Below are 23,620 nucleotides of genomic sequence, written 5' to 3'. Positions count from 1 at the left end.
ATTTGCCTCTTTAAAAAACTTGTTATTCTGAGTTTCAAGCATCTTGATAATTTTTTAATTTGCTCTATCATGTGACACTTTTAGTAGGAACGAGACAGTTGGACACTTTTGAATCTAAACCTCTACACTCAACTGAACATTCTTTTTTAATTCATTACAACCAAAATAAAAGGTAACAACGGCAAAATTATTTTCGTGTGATTTATAGGTCACGAGTTCATATTGTGGAAGCAGTCATTAATGCTTGCAGTAGGATAAGCTATTTATAATCATAACCCTTGGGATGAGACTCTTCCCTAGACCTTGCGATGTGCATCAGGCTCCTTTTTGTTTTTTAACCAAAGTATCAATTTTCTTATAGGTGTTTTCCAAGAGCGAAATTTCCTTTTACTCCGTTGAAGTCAATTGGATCTTCAAATAAATATTTACCTTGCGTATATCCACGTCAATCACCAAATATTGTACGTTCATGGCACAAAATTCATTGCAGTGATAATTAAAATATATATACCCACTGCACTTTGACATGCATGCATTTTCGTTTCTTGGACCTAATACATTCAAGTAACTACAAAAGTGATAGATAATATGCTTATTTTTTCACTTTATTAAGGAAATCATGTTATTTGAGGCATGATACAAGTCGCAAAAATCCTTTAGAGAGTATTCGTGCCTAAAATTTATGTGCTATAAGCCTGTACCTTAATCTGTACCATGTTTCAAATTCAACATTTTAGCTTCACTTACAGGTAGATTAAACGAAGAGTTAAACGTATGTTGTGTCGCAAAAAGAAACATTTATTTCGAAACGGACGGAGTAATTTAATGATAAACCTTATTAAACAAAATCTATATTCACAATTTTAAGCTTCAATCATAAAGGAAAACGAACTAATTAATGGCAAACACCATCAAAAACCATCCAAACAAGAAATGTTTTATTGATATTGACAAAACACTTAATAACATTTGGCCATAATTGGGTCAATCTATTCTTCTGATCAATTAGTTCAAAGAACAAGGCGTTTTCTGAATCAAATTATGTAGCAATTTATTATCAATTGCCTACAAACAATGCATGTGATAATGTTCCTCCAAGTCTGAACAAAATGGATCTTACCAGCACGACAACAGCACACTTTTATAAAAACTCGTTAAGACTTTGTAACCGTTAGAAGAAAAGGATGCATTGTTCCCTTCTAACTTAAACAAGTAAATTAAGTAATGTATAATGACGGTAACTTACCATCAATTTAATTATTTAACAAACAATAGCAGGTTATTATATTATTATATATGTAGGTTATAGTACTATCAGTTTGTTACGAAGAGTTATACGGTGTTGTAGGTTAATATAAATTGATGGTATACAATATTTGTGCACAGAATTTAAATCCATTGTGCATGCAGTTTCTTCTTCGACGTTACCAAAAGATTTAGTGACTCGATTCTGTTTATTAAAAAAATCCAGTACGTACGTCCCCTTAAAGACTTAGGAAATTGCAATATATTATTATCACAGTATTTTACAGCCTCACGTGGACAGCGAAAGAAAGGCTTAAGATTATAGCTTGAGTACAGATTTGTAAAATGATTGTCAGTGAATATTCTAAAAGAAAAGCAGAAGTGCATTCAGATTGAGATTTTACCCAGTTCCTGCAATCTCTGAGACATGTCTTCAATAAAACTCAAAGAAGAGAGTTTGTGTAAACAGGAGAGGTGACAAATTCCAAATAGCAGGACCTCTTGGCCATGTGGTTAAATACACACTTTGCAACGAGAGAAGTTTCTTAGTTAGTAATTCAAGGAAAATATTTTGTGTAATAAGTACACATAGGCTGTCTATAAAATTCTACTATGGCTGTTGTATACTGGCCTTAAAATTTTAAGTTCCTTTCTAACTACGAAAAGACTTTTTTCTTTTAATTAATTTCTATTATATATATTGGAGAAAGGGGAGGGTGAAGAGGAAAAGAAAGCAAATATGGAACTCAGGGTTGAAAAATCTTGAAAATTTTGAAAAAATCTCACGGTTCCTTCAAGGTGAACTCTAGAAAAAACTGGAGTAAGAACTTGAAAATTTTGAAGAGAGATTTTCTATTTTTATTATGTCAACATATGTACAACGGAATAAATTTTTTATTATTTTGTATGTGAAGGTGTTTGATGGAAAAGTTGTAATCGTCCTTCTTGTTATTTGTCCTTGTTATTTGGTACTTTTACTTCCATGTAGGTTATACTTCTTTTTATTTCCTTTTTGCTTCATTTTTCCTTCTTTCATTTACGATAGATAGTTATGCATCAACATGTGACTATGAATAGAAAAAAGTTGGAACTTCTGTGATCTGGGCAATATATTTTTTATTTTTTTTTTGAAAATGTCCTGAAGTACACATTTAGCAGTGCAAACTTCAGGACACAGTGTCCTAAAGTTCATGTGTAGCAGTACAAACTTTAGGACACAATATCCTAAAAGTTCACGTATAGTAGTGCAACTGCAAACTTCAGAGGATAATATCTTCATTAGAAACAGTGGCTAATAAGTACAGGCATTAATAGTGGCTATTTCATACACTTCGCCCTTGTTTTCGTGCCACAGTTTGCACCTGGGCTTACACAATCCTGCAACCCATGCATGTTCTCTTTTGTTGCTAAGTAAGAGATGTGAGGCACAAAGTAAAGTTATCGAGGATCAATTAACTAAAGAAAAAAATACTAAATACTGTCTCAACATCTGTGGTTTGACTTTGCGAGAAAGAGAAACTATTTTGAGATAAAGGGAGTACTTTTCAAACAAAAAATAGTATACAAGTTCATCCATATTGGTTTCTGCTTATCAGAATAAGAAAGAACTATGTGATACACATTGCTTCTGCAGAACAAGCTATTTCAATATACAACTTTTCATAGTGTTACATAGAATGCTCATGTTAGCTATCATTTGTTACCAGGAAAAATTTTCTCACAAATAATGCTACAACTGAACCGTGGTTAGTGAATTGCTCTCCAGTCACAAAACTTACTCTGTTGATATGCAGTTAACTACACAGATTCATCAGCACGACTTCCATCCCGACCATCTGCACTTTCTTTGCCGAGCTTTGACTTGGATAGAGAGAATGGAGATTGTCTGGAGGATGTTTTGGATGACTGCTGCTGTGAATGCAAGTTAAGATAAGTGTAGAAAGACATTCCAACAAGAGCCGTAATTGCCCCCAATATGCTAGTTGGACCGGGATTTGAACCAAAGACAAGAAAACCCCCAAGAAGAATGACACATGTTTTGAACTGTCCAAGTACAACATGGGTCGTTGCAGATGTTGCCCTATCGGAAAACAAAGAAAAGAAGGTACAGAATTAGAAGCATAATAAGGAAAATTTGCAATTTGCAAAGGAAGTAGCAATGCATATGAAAGATCAACTTAACTTTCTTTAAGACTTGAAAGAAAAGTCATATTGGAAGGGCATACTCCAATAATCTTTCATTGTACCAAGCAAGCACAAAGACATAGTATTACCAACACAATCTTTATCTAGTAGTTCTACCCACAATCTTTATTCTTTTTTTTTTTTGTCTGACAACCCTCAGCCTTTGGACAAGAGAGGGCAGCTCAAGCGGAAAGCACCCTCCACCTCCAACCTTGAGGCTGGGGATTCGAGTCACTAAGGGTGCAAAGTGAAGAGGGCCATTGTTGCTCGTAGGGAGAGGGGTGGAGGTTGGTACATGTAGGTTATCATATAAAAAAAAATACCCTCAGGCTTTGATCTCTGCTTCTTTTCAAGTTGGGGTTAACGAATTGGGGACCACAAGGTTGATGAGCAGAGAATCAGGTATATTGTGGGATAATATACAAAGACACTGCTCTATGTGGGAAGAATGCAAAATTACGTGGTGAAATCACAGAGGATGTGACAAAACGCTTGTGTGTTTTACGGCAGACTACATATAAGAAACTTAAGCTAATGTTTGATCTATATTGACTAATTAATTTGGCTTCTTTTCTTTGTTTGCTTCTCCAAATCTAAAACATTAGTCGATCAGTTGAAATGAAAAACCGAAAACATCAGACAAACCAAAGACAAGTTCAGAAGGTTAGAACTAAGGACACAAAGTGAAAGCGGAAGCCTGTAAATGCCTCAAAGCACATACCCGAGTGCTAAAGCACCTGACCACTGAAGCAAGAAGCCAAGAACAGCCGAGGCACCAATGATTGTGGAGTTGTAAAAGTTCCAATTAAATGAAAGGATGCCGGGAGGATCAAGTGATGGCATCAACATCACCAGAAAGAACAATGTAATTGGTGTGGTCTTCCACATTAGCCTGTGACCAGAATTGCAAATTTGACGTTAGGTGCTACGGATGTAATATCTACCAAGATACAATGAACTGATTAAAAATAATAACGATAAAAGAAGCAAATCATTCACAATAGTTTAGGAACATACGCAAGGGCAGTCCAATTCTCCTGCTGCTGGAGATTGGACCATAGTATTTTATTAACTGCACTTGGCACTATCCACGCTACTGCAATGCAAGCACCAAAGAAGTGAAACTGCAAATCTGTCACCGTAGCAACAGCAACACCTACAGATACAACAGTGAGTGCAAGCACCTGAAACATACCAGCAGGGTAAAGATCATTTTTCTTTTTAAGGGAGATGCAGATCAAAGAGAAATCATAGGGTTGGACAACAACCGACCATAGTTATCAGTTATCATAAAATGCTTACCTATATTAAATAGCAAATAGGGTTATGCCGTATCAAAGCAGGATAACTAGCAATTAAAGCACATCTATAGGTTGTAAAGCCAAGCAGGTAAATAGATGAGATTCAAATATCTGTCTCAGCTTGTGATAGACTAGGAGCTTCTATGGTGTTTGTTTTTGCCTTTTTCTTTTGATAAAAACACAACATAAAAAACAAGTCTCACCTAGCAGCATATCTCATCTATTCTAAAGTAACAGTCAAAGGGTTTAAATGAAATCTTACTCATACATTCCAACACATCCAAAAGATCAATATGCCATATTGTGCTCAAGGGCCATACAGCACACAGACAGAAAAATGGACCAATTTGACACAGATTGTTTACTAACATAGTAGTAGAAATTTGATAGATGGTTTCTGAATTGAGATGTTGACAAATATTACATAATGCTTGAAGGATACAAGCTGACATTACGGCCACATCCTTCACCTCATCTCTACAGCAGCCCTTGTCCTTCTCAACAAACTCTAAGATTGTCAAACTAAGATTGTTTGAAATATCTAGAAGCATGAAACCTTTCAGAGAGAAAGAGAACAAATTTTAATGCACATGAGTAGCAGCCCTTATGTTGAAGTGACGAACCATTTTGTCATCTAATTCACATACAGGACACCAATCAAGATATCCTTTCTTTATTTCAGCTTGTATTGCTTATGCCGCAATTTAACATGAAACTGCTACTGATTTATCCATCTGTCATATTATAAGTTAATGCACTTAATCTAATACTTGATTTTGGGTAACCTTTTCTCCTCTTCCCTCTTCTTAATGATGTTCAGTTTACATAAACTCATCAACTTCGGGTTATAGATTAATGTGCAAATCAAGGGGAAATAGATGTTTGATAATCGGAATTACTTGTGCACATCAATGAGTAATGCTTAGTTACATTAGATAGTGATATCTACCGAGTTAGTTCTCCATTTCAGTGGACTGAAACAGTTTAGTTCAGTACTAGTTGGCATTGATTAATAAAGTCACTTTAAGAAGAAACTTGTACAACCATTGGTATATATACTAGACTCTGAATTCATCAATTTTTAGGAGCTGGGATGTGAAAAATTAATATGTGAAGTATCGATGAAATGTCTTTTACTGGGAATATCATTTGCATTATTGTTAGCATTGAAGAGGTTGGCCCCCTTGGAATAAAACTCTTCCACATAAAGAAATCAAATAGAAAAGGCAGAATTGCATGTATGGAGAGATTTGACAGAGTCAGGCATGCACAAGTAGGAAGTTTTTCCAAGAATATTAATGATATATGGAAAGAAAAACAATGCATAATGCAACTAAAACCTAGCTCTCCACTAGACTACCAGCATAAACTGAATATTAACAGCAAGCAGCAATTACCTTCAGGAAAGAAATTTTCTTCCGAAAGAGAACAAATTCAGCTAAAACAATAGCCGGTGTTACTGCAATTTTCGCCATCTGGTAAAATCCTACACTGGAAATATATTGCGCTTGTTAACTATCAGGAAACAAGACCTTTTAAGATTTTCGAGGAGAAAGCAATGGAGTAGATGCTGTAGGTCTCACCTATTATACTTCAAGCTGACATTTGCAAGCCCAGTAGAAAGTGACATAACTATACCAAGAGACAGCAACGATGAATATTTTGTTGATTTTGATGGGGTCGACAAGGAAAGGATGGATAGAGCATTAAGAATAGCCATTATCAACCAGCTACAGACATAATGTAGGAAAGAGAGGAAAATCGGATAATTAAATCCAACTGTAACAAGAACCTGGAAGGGGAAAAGGGAAAAGCAAATGTTACAATCTCCAAAAGATGTAATATCTACTTCGAATTAGAGTAAGGTTAAGTAGACTGACCAATTTGTTCATTAATATAATACTAACAGAAACAAAAAAGTTGAATGTCAGAGCAACAGTAGGCCCCCATAAGGTAGCTTGTTGACGCTTTCCACCTCCAAATGATCGTAACTTGCTAAACAAAGAGGCTCGTACCTCCTCCAATGCTCTTCCTGCGTCAAAGAAAAAGAAACATAGAAACAGATTGTTGAACAATGGACTAGACCATCTACATCAAATCTCTTGTAGAAGAAAGAGCTTAAGTATTCATAACATTTCAAGTAAAGACGGAAACTGTTCATAAATTTCAGACCAATGGTCCTTCATTTTGCACATCAATAAATGCTCATTTTCTATTAAATGAGACCATCTTAGGCACTTCGTTGGTCCATGCTTCAAAGTTCAAACTGTGATTACTTATCACAAAAAGAAGTTCAAACTGAACTACAGAATCAAGTAGCACTTGACAAATATAAGTCCAAATGCCTTTCCTGTTTACATTTAATTTAAACTATAATGGTGATGGAAGGAAGTTATTTCAAAATGCCTTTCTCCTTTTTTTTTCCTTTTTTTTTTTTTGCATTTTTATGAATCATTTACATGTCATTCAACAGTATAGGAGCTTGTCCATGCCTATAGCTCATGGTCCATGGCAACAAATTTGTTGAACTTTGCCTCCAATTGCTAGCACCATCTGAAACTCTGAGTCCATTGATAGTACCAGAAGTAACCCCATCAGAATAACCAGTAGAGACCCATTAGAAATCGGCATCAGCATACGCACTCTTTGTTACCTATTGGCCCCTACTTAAATTGAAATTTCAAAATCCTAAACAACCAAATAGCAAAAAGAAACGAGGTTTACTAAACCACCATAAAATGTTGCTATGGTATTCCTTTTTCCTCTCTCTCCCTCTCTTTAAACCACCATAAAGTGCCTCCCTTCAGATTCATTGTTACCTCAATTACCATACAAAAGTTCCTTCTTTTTAAAATACAAAGTAGCTTAAGCTCCAATTTGAATCACAGCCAGTAACATAATGATTACAGATAAGCAAAAGAAGAATTCAAGTGCAAATATACCCCTCAAAGAGAACCAAATCCCTCAACAACAGAATGCCAGAACTTTTGTCAACACTAGAAAAGAAATAACCAGAAAAAATTTCCCAAATTCTAACCACAAAAATCCCAAGCAATCATTAAATTCAAAATATTAACCAAAACACAAAAAATAGGCACAACAGCAAAAGAATACACATTTTAGCTAAATGGTAAATCCCCAACAGTAAAGCCCCATAAGGAAAAATAAAATAAATAAAAATGCAATCTTGGGTAAATAAATCTTCAAATTAGAAGAAGAAAGAATGGGAATGCAATGAAGGAAGAGGTGTACCTTTTTCCCCAGCATCACTGTCCTTCCTCTTCAGTATTTTCCTCACATTTTTGCTCATCAAAAACCCCAGCATCTCTCTCTCTCTCTCTCTCTCTCTCTCTCTCTCTCTCTCTCTCTCTCTCTCACACACACACACACACACACTTTTTCTGTACCTGGCTTCTACACCTAATTTTCAACTCATGCACTGAATCAGGATACACCCAAAATCTCTGTTTCACTGAAGAGTGAGCTCAAAATAACAGTTTTTTTCTTTTAATTCTTTTTCAAGATTTTCAAAAGTAAAGTGGGAATGTCAAATATATATTTTTTTTAAAACTTATATTTATGGACACAGAGAAAGAGGGTTTTGTCGGGGAAGGCACGTTAAGCGGAGTGATTGAGGTAAAACCAGTTAATAGAATATTCGTTAAGTAGGGAGTTAGGTGCAACTAGCAAAGCGTAGAAGTACCATCGTACTAAGGGTATGTACAACCGATATAGCGTCGGGTACTGCAGTTTTCACACTGTTAGAGAATTGTTTAGGAGAAAATCACGGGCATGCACCGACAGGACAGTTGAACACAATCATAAAAAGAGAAAGCGATTGAGATTTAAAGGCTAAAACTTATCCTTAATTAATGTGTTGTGTCCACTGTTTTAAGTGATTAGGTCAAGTGGGTCGTTACTTGTTGTAGGACCACCTTTAGATATTTTGATTGCATGAGGTTTTAACTTCAAATATGTCTAAAATTATTTCTTATGTTATGAATATATTATATTATAGATGTTCATTTAATATTCCGTTGTAAATAAGTTTTTTGAACAAGTTTATTCATATGAGACTCCGCCATAAATATGTTTATCTATTTAGTACTCTATTGGAAATAAGCCTCCTGAAGAAGCTTATCCTTTCGGTACTCCGTTATGGATAAATATTATCCATGATAGAAGATTATCTATATCTGGCCCAATAGTTTAGAGCAGCAGCTTGTAGTAGCAGCTTCCTTTCTTCTATAAATAGAGGAGAATTCAGTTCATTATGTACATAAGTTTGAAGTTTGAATAATATATCAGTTTCTCTCTATACTTGTCTTTACTTTACAGTTTTTATTTTATAACACGTTATCAGCACGGGACTCTGCCGTCTCGAGAAAATACTTTGAAAGTATCAGAGGTACGAACTTTCTTTTTCTAAATAATGTCAAATCTTTCTAAACTTGAGTTTGTAGCCCTGGATATATCGGGCAAAAGCTACATGTCTTGGGTGTTTGATGCCGAAATTCATCTTGATGCGATGGGTCTGGCAGACACCATCAAAGATAAAAATCAGGCATCAAACCAAGACCGTGCCAAAGCAATGATATTCCTACGCCATCACTTTGATGAGGGCCTGAAAATAGAATATCTTACAATTAAATATCCAGTCATACTGTGGAATAATTTGAAAGATAGATATGACCACCTGAAAATGGTCGTTCTTCCACAGGCACGTTATGATTGGACTCATCTAAAGCTACAAGATTTTAAATCTATCAGTGAGTATAATTCTGCTATGTTCAGAATTATTTCCCAATTGAAACTATGTGGTGATAATATTACTGATCATGATATGTTGGAGAAAACTTTCACCACTTCTCATGCCTCGAATATGCTCCTGCAACAGCAATATCGAGAGATGGGATTCAAAAAGTATTCTGAACTTATCTCACATCTTCTTGTAACCGAGCAACATAATGGGCTATTAATGAAAAACCATGAAAGCCGACCTATTGGTTCTTGTCCATTCCCTGAAGTGAATGAGACGAACTTCCACCAAGCTAAACGTGGAAGAGGACGTGGCCCCAGTCGTGGTCATGGCCGTGGTCGGGGAGGAAACTCTAATCGTGGTAATAATAATGCACCAAAGAACCCGCCTCACCACCAGCAGTGGAAAAGGAAGGAGCAAAAGCATGAAGCGGTGCAAGCAGCAAAGCCAGAAAAATGCATGCTATAGATGTGGAGGAAAAGGTCACTGGTCACGTACATGCCGTACACCAAAGCACCTGGTTGAGCTATATCAAGCTTCCCTGAAGAAGACAGAGAAAAATGCTGAAGCAAATTTTATTTCTGAAGATAATTTAGACTTCATGCATTTGGATGTAGCTGATTACTTTGCACTCCCAGAAGGAGAAACAAATCATGTGATCGGTAGTGAATCTGTAGAGATGTAAATATTTTAATTTTTGTTATTTGTAGTAGATGGTATGGTTATGTAATTGTTGTACATAAATAAAAGTTATGCTTTGATAATAATGTTTACTATCATATTTATTTTGTTTATGTCATTTTGAAGAATATGGATAATTCTCAAATTATGTTTGGATCAAAGACCAATCATGAAGATATTTGTGTAGTTGATAGTGGAACAACTCATGCCATATTCAAAGATCAGAAATACTTTTCTTATTTGCATAAGGAAAAAGCAAATGTTTCTACAATTTCTGGTAATATAAGTTTGATTGAAGGCTCCGGAAGAGCTATTGTATTTCTGTCTAAGGGAACAAAACTTATTATCGACAATGCATTGTACTCCTCCAAGTCCCGAAGAAACTTGTTGAGTTTTATAGATATCCGCCGAAATGGGTATCATGTTGAGACAATAGATGAAATGAACGTGGAATATATTTGTATTACAAAGAATATTTCTCGCCAGAAATGCATTGTAGAAAAATTACCAACTTTATCTTCTGGCTTATACTATTCAAGGATTAGTACAGTTGAAGCACACTCTATCGTAAACCAGAAGTTTACTGATTCAAATACTTTTGTGCTTTGGAATGGCCGTTTGGGCCATCCTGGATCAATAATGATGAGACGAATTACTAAAAATTCGAGTGGGCATCCATTAAAGAACCTGAAGATTCTTACAAATGATAAATTTTCTTGTGATGCTTGTTATCAAGGCAAAATGATTACTAAACCATCACCAATGAAGGTTGGCATTGAGTCTCCTACCTTTTTAGAACGTATACATGGGGATATATGTGGACCTATTCACCCACCAAGTGGGTCGTTTAGATATTTTATGGTCATAATAGATGCATCTTCAAGATGGTCTCATGTGTGCCTATTATCATCTCGCAATCTGGTGTTTGCAAAGTTATTAGCCCAAATAATTCGATTAAGGGCACAATTCCCAGATTATCCTATAAAGGCTATTCGCCTTGATAATGCTGGAGAATTCTCATCTCAAGCTTTTGATGATTACTGCCTATCAGTTGGGATAAAAGTTGAACATCCTATAGCTTATGTTCATACTCAAAATGGCCTTGCAGAGTCATTCATTAAACGGCTGCAATTAATAGCAAGACCACTACTTATGAAAACAAAATTGCCCACTACTGTTTGGGGCCATGCTATCTTGCACGCAGCATCACTTATCCGTCTCAGACCAACACATTATAATAAATATTCTCCGTCACAATTAGTTTTTGGTCATGAACCAAATATTGCCCATCTACGAATTTTTGGATGTGCTGTATATGTGCCAGTAGCACCACCACAGCGCAGTAAGATGGGCCCCCAAAGAAGGTTAGGAATATATATTGGGTTTGAATCACCCTCTATTATTCGCTATCTTGAACCATTGACGGGAGATTTATTTACTGCTCGATTTGCAGATTGTCAATTTGATGAAACAAATTTCCCACAATTAGGGGGAGAGAAAAAGGAAATCAAAAGAGAAATTATGTGAAAAGTTTTATCATTATCTCACTTTGATCCACGTACCCCTATATGTAATCAGGAGGTCCAGAAGATCATCCATTTACAGAATATAACAAATCAAATGCCAGACGTATTTACTGATTTGAAAAGGATAACTAAGTCACATATCCCTACAGAGAATATGCCTATCCGAAATGATGTCCCAGCAGGGCCATCTATTAGCATGAGAGCTAGTGAACCTAAAGCACGCCTGAAACGTGGCAGGCCTGTGGGTTCTAAGGATCGAAATTCTAGAAAAAGAAAATCGACAAATGATCAAAATGATATTATGAAGGGATCTCCTGAAGAGACCCAAGATCTGATTAGTTATGAGATTCCTGAAGAAACCAATGAACCCGAGACTCAAGTGAGCGAGGAACTTTTAATAAGTTCTACTGGTGATGGAATTAATTTAAATCGATTTGAAATAGTGGTGGATAATATTTTTGCATATAATGTTGCACTTAACATTATGCAAGATAGTGAGGATTTTGAACCCCGATCTGTCGAAGAATGTCAACAAAGATCTGATTGGCCAAAATGGCAAGGGGCAATTCAATCAGAATTGAGTGTACTTGCTAAAAGAGAGGTCTTTGGACCAGTAGTCCAAACACCTGCTGGTATAAAATCAGTTGGTCATAAATGGGTTTTTGTGCGAAAAAGGAATGATAAAAATGAAGTTGAAAGATACAAGGCTCGCCTTGTTGCACAAGGATTCTCACAATGACCTGGAGTCGATTATGAAGAAACATATTCACCTGTTATGGATGCCATATGATGGATGTGGTTACAGCTTATCTGTACGGGTCACTTGATAATGAGATTTACATGAAAATCCCTGAAGGATTTAAAATGCCTGAAGCATATTCAAAATCTCGGGAAATGTACTCAATCAGATTACAAAAATCTTTGTACGGTTTAAAACAATCTGGGCGCATGTGGTATAATCGCCTCAGTGAATATTTGTTAAAAGAGGGTTACATAAATGATGTTATTTGTCCATGTATTTTTATAAAGAAAATGACATTAGAATTTGTTATACTTGTTGTTTATGTTGATGACATAAATCTTGTTGGAACTCCAGAAGAGCTCCAAAAGGCAATTGAATATCTTAAGAAAGAATTTGAGATGAAGGATCTTGGAAAGACAAAACTTTGTCTTGGACTGCAAATTGAACATTTAGCAAATGGGATCTTTATGCATCAATCTGCCTATACAGAAAGGGTCTTAAAACGCTTTTATATGGACAAAGCGCACCCATTGAGTACACCAATGGTTGTTCGATCACTTGAAGTGAATAAGGACCTGTTCCGACCTCCACAAGAGGATGAGGAACTCCTGGGTCCTGAAACACCCTATCTCAGTGCAATTGGTGCACTTATGTATCTTGCTAATGCTACAAGGCCTGACATAGTATTTTCTGTTAATTTACTAGCAAGATATAGCTCTTCTCCTACACGGAGATATTGGAACGGGATTAAACATATATTGCGATATTTAAAGGGAACTCTTGATATGGGTTTGTTTTATGCTAACAAAGATAGTGTAGATCTTGTTGGTTATGCAGATGCAGGTTATTTATCTGATGCCCATAAAGCTAGATCTCAAACATGGTACGTGTTTACATGTGGAGGTACTATCATATCATGGCGCTCCACAAAATAATCTATTGTTGCTACTTCTTCAAATCATGCTGAAATAATAGCTATTCATGAAGCAAGTAGGGAATGCGTATGGTTGAGATCAATAATTCATTTTATTCGAGAAAAATGTGGTTTGGAATGTGAGAAAAGACCCACAATTTTATACGAAGACAATGTTGCATGCATAGCCCAATTGAAGGGAGGATTTATAAAAAGAGATAGGACGAAGCACATTTCACCAAAATTATTCTACACACACGATCTTCAGAAAAATGGTGACATTGATGTGCAACAAATCCGTTCAAGTGACAATCCGGCAGATTTATTCACCAAATCTTTACCAACTTCAACTTTTGAGAAGATGGTATACATGATTGGAATGCGGAGATTTAAATATTTGAAACAAGATTTTCATCAGGGGAAGTAAAATACGCGATGTACTCTTTTTTCCTTATTAAGGTTTTTTCCCACAGGGTTTTCCTTATAAGGTTTTTAATGAGGCAGCTAGCAATGCGTATTACTAAATATGTGTACTCTTTTTCCTTCACTAGGATTTTTTCCCACGGGGTTTTTCCTAGTAAGGTTTTAACGAGGCACATTATCTTCTAATGAACATCCAAGGGGGAGTGTTATGAATATATTATATTATGGATGTTCATTTAGTACTCCGTTGTAAATAAGCTTCCTGAAGAAGTTTATCTATATGAGACTCCGTTATAAATATGTTTATCTATTTAGTACTCTATTGGAAATAATCCTCCTGAAGAAGCTTATCCTTTCGGTACTCCGTTATGGATAAATATTACCCATGATAGAAGATTATCTATATCTGGCACAACAGTTTACACAGCAGCTTGCAGTAGCAGCTTACACAGCAGCTTCCTTTCTTCTATAAATAGAGGAGAATTCAGTTCATTATGTACATAAGTTTGAAGTTTGAATAATATATCAGTTTCTCTCTATACTTGTCTTTACTTTACAGTCTTTATTTTATAACACGTTATCAGCACGAGACTCTTTTTTTTACACAATTTATCGTCAAAAAGAAAAGTGTTCCCTCGATCCACTAGCTAGATAACTCATGTTTTTAAGTTTTAACTAAGAAAAGAAAGCAGTTGATCATTTGATTTTTTTTTTTTAAAACCCCTCCCAAATTAGATCATTTGAATTACAAGTGTAGACTTGTGGTGCAGAGACAAGGTCAAATCATTAAAGCACGTCCGTCCAGTGTGCTTCTTTCACGATACAATTGAAAAACGATCTCTTCAACTGCCTTCAAATCTCAACCCTTGCATATATGATATAACATACATTAAGGGGTTGTCAAAAATGGATACGGTTTACAGCTTAATTAAAAAACATAATAGGATTTGGATTAAGTTGTTGGCACAACTCTTGTTATTGCTATGGATCTTGTTGGTACTTCTAGTTGGAGCAATAGAATTGGTCGATTAGAGGCTTGAACATGACATGGGCCACAGGTTATAACAACAACATGTCCAGTATATAACTTGTTAGAACTAGCATGAAAATTAAAGATAGATATCCTCAGGGGATAGCAAAAATCATCTGAAATATAACATCAGTAAACCACTTTTCCTCTCTTACCTACTAATAAGCTATTCTCATTTACCAATTGGGAATTTGGGATATTAACTATGAGTATGAAAAAATTGCACAAATTGCATCATCACCTGACTTACAGTGGATCCCGGAAATAAGAATACAATATTACTGCCTATTTTTGGTACAGAAACTTGATAACAATGAAAAGATGCAAGTTCCGCCATAACTATGTTCATCTCTTTTTTACAAAAACTGTTACACCATTGCGGCGGGGCACTACTACATTTGGTATAATCAGCCTCTTTTATCTACAAAAACTTGGGATTTGACGTAGCTGAAAACAGTCTGATCAGCCTGTGATGTCCTCCCTTGGGGGGGGGGGGGGGGGGGGGTTTGAATCACCTGCTTGTTCAAGAACCAAAGGATGAAAATGCTAAGCTCATTGTTGGTTGACAGATGATTGTTGTTGCAAGACCAAAGTGGCATAGATTAGCTCATTCCATGCATCAGGGACTCCGGGGAGACACCAATGGCTACAATCTTGCTTCACCTTTCTACCACCACTAGCAACCTTCCCATATACTGATGGGTGCCCATCCTTGCGGAAATTTGTTAACTTCGTTACATTCAAGAGGACCACGGGATGCTGCATTTCGTTGATTACCTCCTCGACAATCTTCATTTTCATAGGGTAGTTACCAAGGATGGCCCCAGTTGAAACAGGTTCAGTCTCTTTATTACAGGAGCCACCCGAATCCCAATCTCCGCCTCTGTATACAAAGATTTAAATAACAATAAACTTAAACCACGCTAGCCAAATTTGAAAAATACAACTTCCAGAATTGCATTAATATAGAATTACACAAACAGTAAGACCAATCCACTTGAGTTCATACAACCAAATGGAGAAAATGGCCAATATTGATCAGCGACAGCAATATATGTCATGTGACGAGCTCTTCTTTGGATAATCCTCAGCGTTAGGTTTCAAACTTTTATATGGTGGAAGCATTAATATCTTAAAGCATAAGTACCTGTAGTGAGCTGATGAGTAACCACGATATATAATCAACTTTTCATGACTCATATTTTCATCAATCCACTTAGCCCACGTCTTCAATGCTCTCCTGTAAGCTTCAACGGCATCAAATTTAGGGTAAACATGATCACTTTCTTTGTAGTAATTTTTCCTGCACAATCAAATCCTTTCTTTTAGATGCCTCAGCAGCTCCATTTAGTCAAACAAAAATAATAAAGCTGAGATAATGTATTTTTCTGGCAGCTGCAGATCAGTACTTTATTAGTTTTCTAGATAGCTAGTATAAGTTTTACATAGAGAAGAAAATCAAAAAAAAAAAAATTATGTTAATGAGACATGTTAGTGTATAAGCTCGACACTTTGAAGTAAGCATAATGCTCTCTTATCACATTAGAAGGATAAGCCAGTTGATGCACTCGCTCATAACGAAGAGCCTCAGATAGTTCCAAACTATCTCACCCAAAACACAAGAAGTGGCGGAAGGTAAAGAAAAGAGACACTTATGTTTTAACTGCAATGATAGTTTATATGTTGCATCTCAGCAGAGAGAAAATGTAAAGCTCACACACCCTCTGGCAGTCTTTCCATGTGTCCACCAATGGCCCGTATTGAAGACCACAATGTCAGCTTGCTTCCAACGGTTAGATGATTTGTCGATGCGATCTATTGATAGAGTTGGATTCGAGTTCCCTTGAGCATTGATACGTACTCCTTCTCTAACAAGGAAATGAGAGCGCACGAATTCTACTGTGCAGTTATAATCCTGCAAAATCACAATATTTTAGTCCACTGCTGTCTTTCCTAGAATAAGCTTTTCCAACATTCATCATTTTAAGTTTTAGAAAATTAATCTACCAGACAGCAAGATAACTCAATTCTCTTGCCATCAAATAATCGACCACAGTGATAACTACTGACTCAAGTACACAAACTCTATCTCTCTCTACATATACATACAAAGAAGAGATCTTCAATCGATACAAATGCTGTCAATTTAGGTGGAATGAAATTTCAATAAATGAATATGTAAAATCACCTCAAATTTGAAAACATAGTAGCCTCTTCCTTTTGTTATCTTATATCCATGGATCTCGTACATTTTACTCTTATTAACAAGGCCTTCACGAAGAAGGCAAAGGAGAGATTCAAACTGGTTCCGGTTCATAGAGTCTCCAACCAGCATCAGCCTCTTTCCTTTCAATCTCTTCAAAAAATTTGTAGCACTAAACCTACAAATATAGAACTGGTTTCAGGATACAAATGTATGAACAAATGACAGCATTTTTTATGAAGATGAACATTAAGTTTAAGACAACATGAGCTTAGGAAAAAAGAATTTTCTCATCGCTGGGCTCTCGTACATAAGTTTCAGTCAGATCGCCTGATGAAACACAGCCAGGTAACTCTTAATTATTTTTAGTTGATATGTAGAGCACACTATTTGAAAACAACTTTTACTAAATTGAAACTCCACCCTTGATATTTTTAACTATAATTTATCTTACAACACGAAGAGAAAAAATTAGTTAAACAAACAGGATTATAGCCCTGAAAACACAATACAAAAACAAGAGTACATCCTCAGGAATGCCTCCAAGGCTATGGTCTAGTCTGAGTGTCAAATGGAAAGACTTCTACTATTAGAAACTTTTTTGTTTTACAAGTACAACAAGAAATTAGGTGGATTGATAGATAGTCTTTAGTAAAAGAGTAAGAGATGTTGAAACTTCATTCCAACCTAAATTAACAACATGAGCAATTTGGAAACTTCCTTAAACTGTTTTCCTCCAACACCACAAAAAAATAAAGCAAGAAGTGTTCATCACAACTGAGCTTTTTGTATGCAAACAAGAAAGACTTTGGAATTCAAAAGATTCAGTTTTCTGTTTTGACATAACAAAAAAAAAAGGAACAGGAAATACAAGCAATCCTCTTTCCCACTAAGAGACTTAAAAGCTAACTCAGAGAGACTGTTAATTCTTTCTGGTTATAATAAGTAATTCACACAAAGTGAAATGAAAGTTGACAGATGATTTTCAGTTTAAAGCACCTATAGACACAGGTTTTGACTGAGAAAGCAAATTGTAGTATAAGACTATATACCGTGATCGTGTTGGTAACTAAGCATAATGAAATCAAATATGAAAAGCATTACTACTTAACATTGATAATTAGTAATGACCCTAGACTATATCAGAAATGGAAATGCAGAAACAGGAAAATATCATCAGAGCTGGCAACGCTGTCCCTATCACCAAAGAGGCAAAGATAAAGAGTTTTCAGTTACTCTTTCTCAGATCATGTCCACTGTTCCTCTTTAGCAAAGTAAAAGATCCTATAGTAAGAAATATAATCTAGCTTTCTATTTAAGCATGACAGCTGAAGGACAATAAGGGCAGGCCTTAAGGGGAATCAAAGATAGGTGTAACGTGTGAAAATTTACAGCAAATTGGTTTTAAGGAAGGTGCTATAAATGGTATAGCCATCAGAATCTCAATATTGCTATCATTTAAGGAAGATACTCTGGAAGCAAAGTTCATTTATTTTCATGGAAACAGGTTTAGTGCAACATCTTCAAACATGACAAAAGTACCAATTATGGAAAAAGAAATCATTTGAAGTATAAAAGCACTAATAAAAGAATCTCAAAATGGTTAAAATGCTTTTTTTGGCTTGACAATTATCTCATTGCTTGTTGTTTAGAGAAGCTCAGTTCGACAATAGACACATGACAAAAAACTACAGAATAAGACATAAGATATGCAGGGACTAGATCATCATTTACACACACACACATATATTATCTAATTAGAGAACAATTACAAAAAAGCAGCAGCAATTTACCTAGGAAGATCACATCCATGTGGCTTCCATCTCCAATTAAGATACTCTGAGTCAGGCCTACCATTGCTCTGGCAATCAAAAGCCTCATCAACATAAGGGCAAGACCCTGCTTTATATATTGGGTGCTTCTCATCTTTCACCCATCTTCCCTTGTAAAGATCACAACTTTGTCCTCCTACTTTAAAATCAGAGTCAACCAACTTCTCCTCATTTCTTGCAGAATCAACCACTCGTTTTGTTGTTGCATTGTATACCTCCTTATACTCTGATAAAACAGGTGCTGAGCTTTTCTCAACTAAATTATCATTGAAATCAGAAATGGGTGTTTTCTTAGAAGCTTTTAAGCCTTCAGTATCATTAGATTCTGATGAAATTGGTGTTACTTTCTGATCCAAACTATCGTCAAAATCAGATTTTGACAAAAGGGGTGTCTCAGATTTTGATGTAAAAGGTGTCTTTATATTTGTCTTTAGGACTTTGGTATCACCAAATGGAGTTGTTAGTGTATTATCAAGAAGTTCAGTATCAGCAGATCTTGGAGAAAATAGCGAAGGGGATTGAGAAAGGACGTCTCTGTAGAGAGAAAGTTTAGGTTCAAGAGCTCTTTTGCTGAAATAGAAGAGACTTGAGAGGAACAAAAGGAGAAGGAAAATTGTTGAAAGAGTATAGCGGTTGTTGTTTTTCTTCTTAGGAGGTAAAGAAGAAGATGCCATATGGAGGAAAGCAATACGGCATTATGATTTTTCTTCCGATCTATAAGGGCTTCTGCTCTGAGTATATTTAGTCATCCATTCCCTATTTGCCTGATATGCCTCTAATCTCGCAAGACAAAAATGTGGGGCCACGATGATAAGAAAAAGGGAACATAAAATCATAGAACCTTCCTATATTTTCTAAATAACTTATAATTAAATTACTTTAAAATAATTGTAATTAACTCATTTTATAATAAGCATTGATCGGTAACATGAAAAAAAGGTAGAAAACTTTATATTATGTTGATCGTGAAAATAGTTTACTTTGTCAATATATTTTATATAGTATGTATATAAAATATATGTATGTGTATCGCAGATGCAGAGTGCTAAAATCGTAGATGCAGAGAAAACATCAATGGAATAGTGGCCACCATTATCAACCACGAAGGAATGTATGAAAACATCTCCTGCTATGATTCGTTTACCGATGATTGATGGCGCGAAGATAGCTACTGAAAATCAGTTGAAGAATGCTAACCCTAGATCAAGGCGAACTGATATATATGTGAGTAATCTAGTAGCAATTAATGGAAATTTGGGGTTAATTGGGGACAGGGAAGGAGCTTATAAAAGCCAAGACAAATTACCAACTGAGAATGCAGAGCAGGACCAAAAGACGTGGGCAAATTTATTTATGGGTAATAGGTTGGCAGCGAAAGGAATGGATCTAAGTTTCATTGCACCAACTATAAAAAATGGTGAAGTAATTGTTGAACCAGGCAAAGAAGAAGTTGAAGAGGAGACACATAAATGGAACCAAGCCCTAATCCTCTATGTAGTTGGAGTAGCCCCAACCATACGAGCTATGGAACGCTTTATTGTTTCAGCATAGAATTTTACAACAAAATCAAAAGTCTATTTCCATAATGATGGGTATTTTGTGGTAAGGTTTAACTCTACAAATGACAGAGATGAAGTTCTGTATTCTGGACCTCATATGCTAAATAATAAGTCGATTATCATGAAAGTATGGTCAGTTGATTTTGATTTCAACAAGGAGGTACTGCAGAGCATTCTTGTATGGGTCAAGTATCCTAATCTCCCACTCAATTGTTGGGAGCAAAGTTATTGAGCAGGATAAGCAGTGGACTAGGGATTCCCTTATATGCAGATGCATGTACCACGCAGTTGGATCGAATTTCCTATGCTAGAGTACTAATTGAGATAGATGTTACTAAAGAACTTCCCAGAGCTATTAAGGTGACTGATCCTAATGGGAGAGAATTCATGCAGGAGGTAGCTTATGACTGGGTTCCTAAGTTTCGTCATACCTACCTGCAAGTGGGACACAAGTGCAACAAAGAAGAGCAGCCAGCACCTAAGCCCAGACCTAGGCAGCAAAAACAGAAACAAAAATGGCAACCCAAAGCTATTCCAAATGATAAGGTGAGTAATCCACCTGCAGCAACCAATAATAGTAGTGAGTTAGCAATTCCTACTGGTGCAAATGATACAAACAATAACCTTGTAAGCTCACCTACAAGGCTAGCTAGAGGGGGGGAGGAACATGCTTAGAAAAAAGCTATAGGGAAATCAGTAGCTAGGACCAGGGAGAAGCCAAGAGATGATACAGTCAGCATGATTAATGGGTTCAACATATTGGCAGAATCTGGATTGCAGCTAACGTTTCCAAGGCAAATGGGAGAGGGTATTAGTAGACAGAGTAATCAAGAAGGAGAGGAAGCACTACTGGAAAATAAACTTATGGCAACGCAAGAAAAACCGATGCAGTATATAAGAAAAACCATTGCCATAGCGGTATTGCAGCGTTTTTGCGATCGTCTCACCAATGAATCGTCTCACCAACATTTTCTTCACATCCTGTGCAATTGTCCTTCTTCATTACCAATGAATCAGTCTCCAGTATAAGAGGGTGAAGATCATGCTCCACACAATATTCCAACCCTTGAAGAATAGCCTTAGCTTCAGCCACTACATTAGTTGTCACTCCCAGGTCAACTGCCCTAGCATACACCACATCACATTTATCATCCCTCACACAAAAGCCTAGGGAGCTAGGTCCAGGATTGCCCTTTAAAGGTCCATCAGTATTACATTTGTACCAACCATGAAAAGGAAGCTGCCATGTTACTCTTGTAGTGATCAATATAGGTTTATATCCTTCAAAGTATTGAATCATATCTGGCCATAACAATGGAATATTAGGGATCCAAGCATACCTCACCCTTGCCAGTTGATGCAATGTCCTATTTATCTCATGAATCACCCTATTTGTGGACACTGAACAACCATGTTTACCTGCATTTCTTCTCTTCCAAAGCTCCCAAGTGATGATAGCTGGTACTGCTTGGAATATTGGCTTTCATTTTGGACAACACTGAGCATACCACCAATGCCTTATAATCTGCTTCAATTGAATCAATTGCACAGAAATTCCAGCAGCCCCCATGAACAAGTTTCATACCTTAGAGGTAGTAGGACTTGTGACAAATATATGCTCAATGGATTCCTCTTGGGGCTGCTGACAAGACCAACACCTAGACATCACCATTTGCCCTTGCCTCCTCCACATGTCATCGGTGGCTATTTTCTGCCTCCACAATCTCCACAAGAAGAAGGATATCTTGAATGGCAAACCTTTAATCCACATTAACTTGAATTCCTGATTAGGATCAGCCATATGCCTTAATATTTGCCAAGCACTGCTAACACTGAACTTGCCTGAAGGAGTTGGCATCCAGTATGGCCTATCCCAATATCCCTCACTGCCTTCATAATGCACATTTAGCCTTATATATTCTGCAATTTCCTCATTGAAAGTTTGATCTAGCAGCTGATCATCCCATGTTTCCCCTTGCCGCAGTTCTGCCACCTCCTGAAGACCTTCATTGATTGGAAAGTCTTCAGGTAATACATGATAAAGTGCACCCAATCCAGTCCAATTTTCATGCCAAATGTTAGTTGTTCCACTCTTCAATTCCCATACGATCTCATGTTCTACTTCTTCCCTAGCATTCAGCATTTATCTCCAAACATGAGACCCTCCCCTAAAATGCACCATTGTTGGTAGCTCCTTCTTGCAATACTTATTCCATATGAAATTAAACCACAAAGATTTTGTGGTCCTAAACCTCCACCATAGTTTAGCAAACAGTGCCCTTGAGACATCATTTAAGGACCTAAAACCTAGCCCCCTTCCTCTTTAGGAAGGCAAAGATTTTGCCATGAAGCCCAGTGTCTGCTTCTCCCTTCTTCTTTAGTGCTCCAAAAGAACCTAGCAAAAGTCTTATGTAGATGCCCAGGATGCTGTTTGGTGGATCAAAGACTGATAACATGTGAACTGGCATACTTTGCAACACACTAGAGATGAGTGTTGCCTTTCCTCCAAATGACAGCAGCTTTCCTTTCCATGAATGCAATTTAGCCTTCACCTTCTTGATAAGATCCTCATAATAGTCCTTCCTCCTTCTAGTGTAAAAAATAGGACACCCTAGATATGTGAAGGGGAATTTACCTCTTGCAAATCCTGTAATAGCTCCAACTGCCTGAAACAATCCATTAGCAACCTTTGAATACATGTAGTATGAACTCTTATCTTTGTTGATCATCTGACCTGATATCTTCTCATAGTTCCCCAACACTACCATAATCTTGCTCAAAGAGGGAGGATGAGCAGATGCAAAGATTATCGTATCATCGGCATATGCCAATTGGTTTAAAGGATCAGACCACTTAGGCATTCCAAATCCCACAAATGACTTGTCTTCAAAGAGCTTATTCAAAGACCTGAAAAGTACCTCAGCTGACAGAATGAACAATGCTGGAGATAGGGGATCCCCTTGTTTCACACCCCTTGTTGACTTAAAGAACCCTGAGGACTGCCCATTTACCAATACTGAATACCAGTTATTTGACATCAAGTTCCACACCATGTTGATGAAGTGTTCAGAAAATCCCATCTTCCTTAGCACATGCAATACGTACTTCTATGAAACCCTATCATAGGCCTTAGCCATATCAAGCTTGATCACCACATTAGCTGGCTTTCCCCTTAACCTTATGTCAGTGATAATTTCTTGAGTCAATAAGATGTTCTCAAAT

At 36.5% G+C, this 23,620-nt stretch overlaps 2 protein-coding genes across 2 annotated transcripts; both read right to left on the bottom strand.

The window, feature by feature from the left end:
- Positions 1–2,766: 2,766 nt before the first annotated feature.
- Positions 2,767–8,547, bottom strand: LOC107817211 (nucleotide-sugar uncharacterized transporter 1-like). Its single transcript, XM_016643001.2, has 7 exons — positions 7,983–8,547; positions 6,611–6,762; positions 6,314–6,522; positions 6,128–6,221; positions 4,447–4,613; positions 4,151–4,321; positions 2,767–3,325 (listed from the first exon to the last, which is right to left on the bottom strand). The coding sequence occupies exons 1-7, from the start codon at positions 8,053–8,055 to the stop codon at positions 3,043–3,045; spliced, it is 1,149 nt and encodes a 382-aa protein (XP_016498487.1). The 5' UTR covers positions 8,056–8,547; the 3' UTR covers positions 2,767–3,042.
- Positions 8,548–14,978: 6,431 nt separating this feature from the next.
- On the bottom strand, positions 14,979–19,583 carry LOC107817212 (protein trichome birefringence-like 5). The gene is made up of 5 exons (XM_016643002.2): positions 18,801–19,583; positions 16,993–17,185; positions 16,526–16,719; positions 15,952–16,107; positions 14,979–15,687 (listed from the first exon to the last, which is right to left on the bottom strand). The coding sequence occupies exons 1-5, from the start codon at positions 19,511–19,513 to the stop codon at positions 15,357–15,359; spliced, it is 1,587 nt and encodes a 528-aa protein (XP_016498488.2). The 5' UTR covers positions 19,514–19,583; the 3' UTR covers positions 14,979–15,356.
- Positions 19,584–23,620: the final 4,037 nt, after the last annotated feature.

Source organism: Nicotiana tabacum, chromosome 18 (genome assembly GCF_000715075.1).
Source record: "Nicotiana tabacum cultivar K326 chromosome 18, ASM71507v2, whole genome shotgun sequence".
NCBI classification, from domain to species: domain Eukaryota; kingdom Viridiplantae; phylum Streptophyta; class Magnoliopsida; order Solanales; family Solanaceae; genus Nicotiana; species Nicotiana tabacum.
Note: the sequence above shows the minus strand (reverse complement) of the source record. Positions and strands in the feature narration are given on the sequence as shown.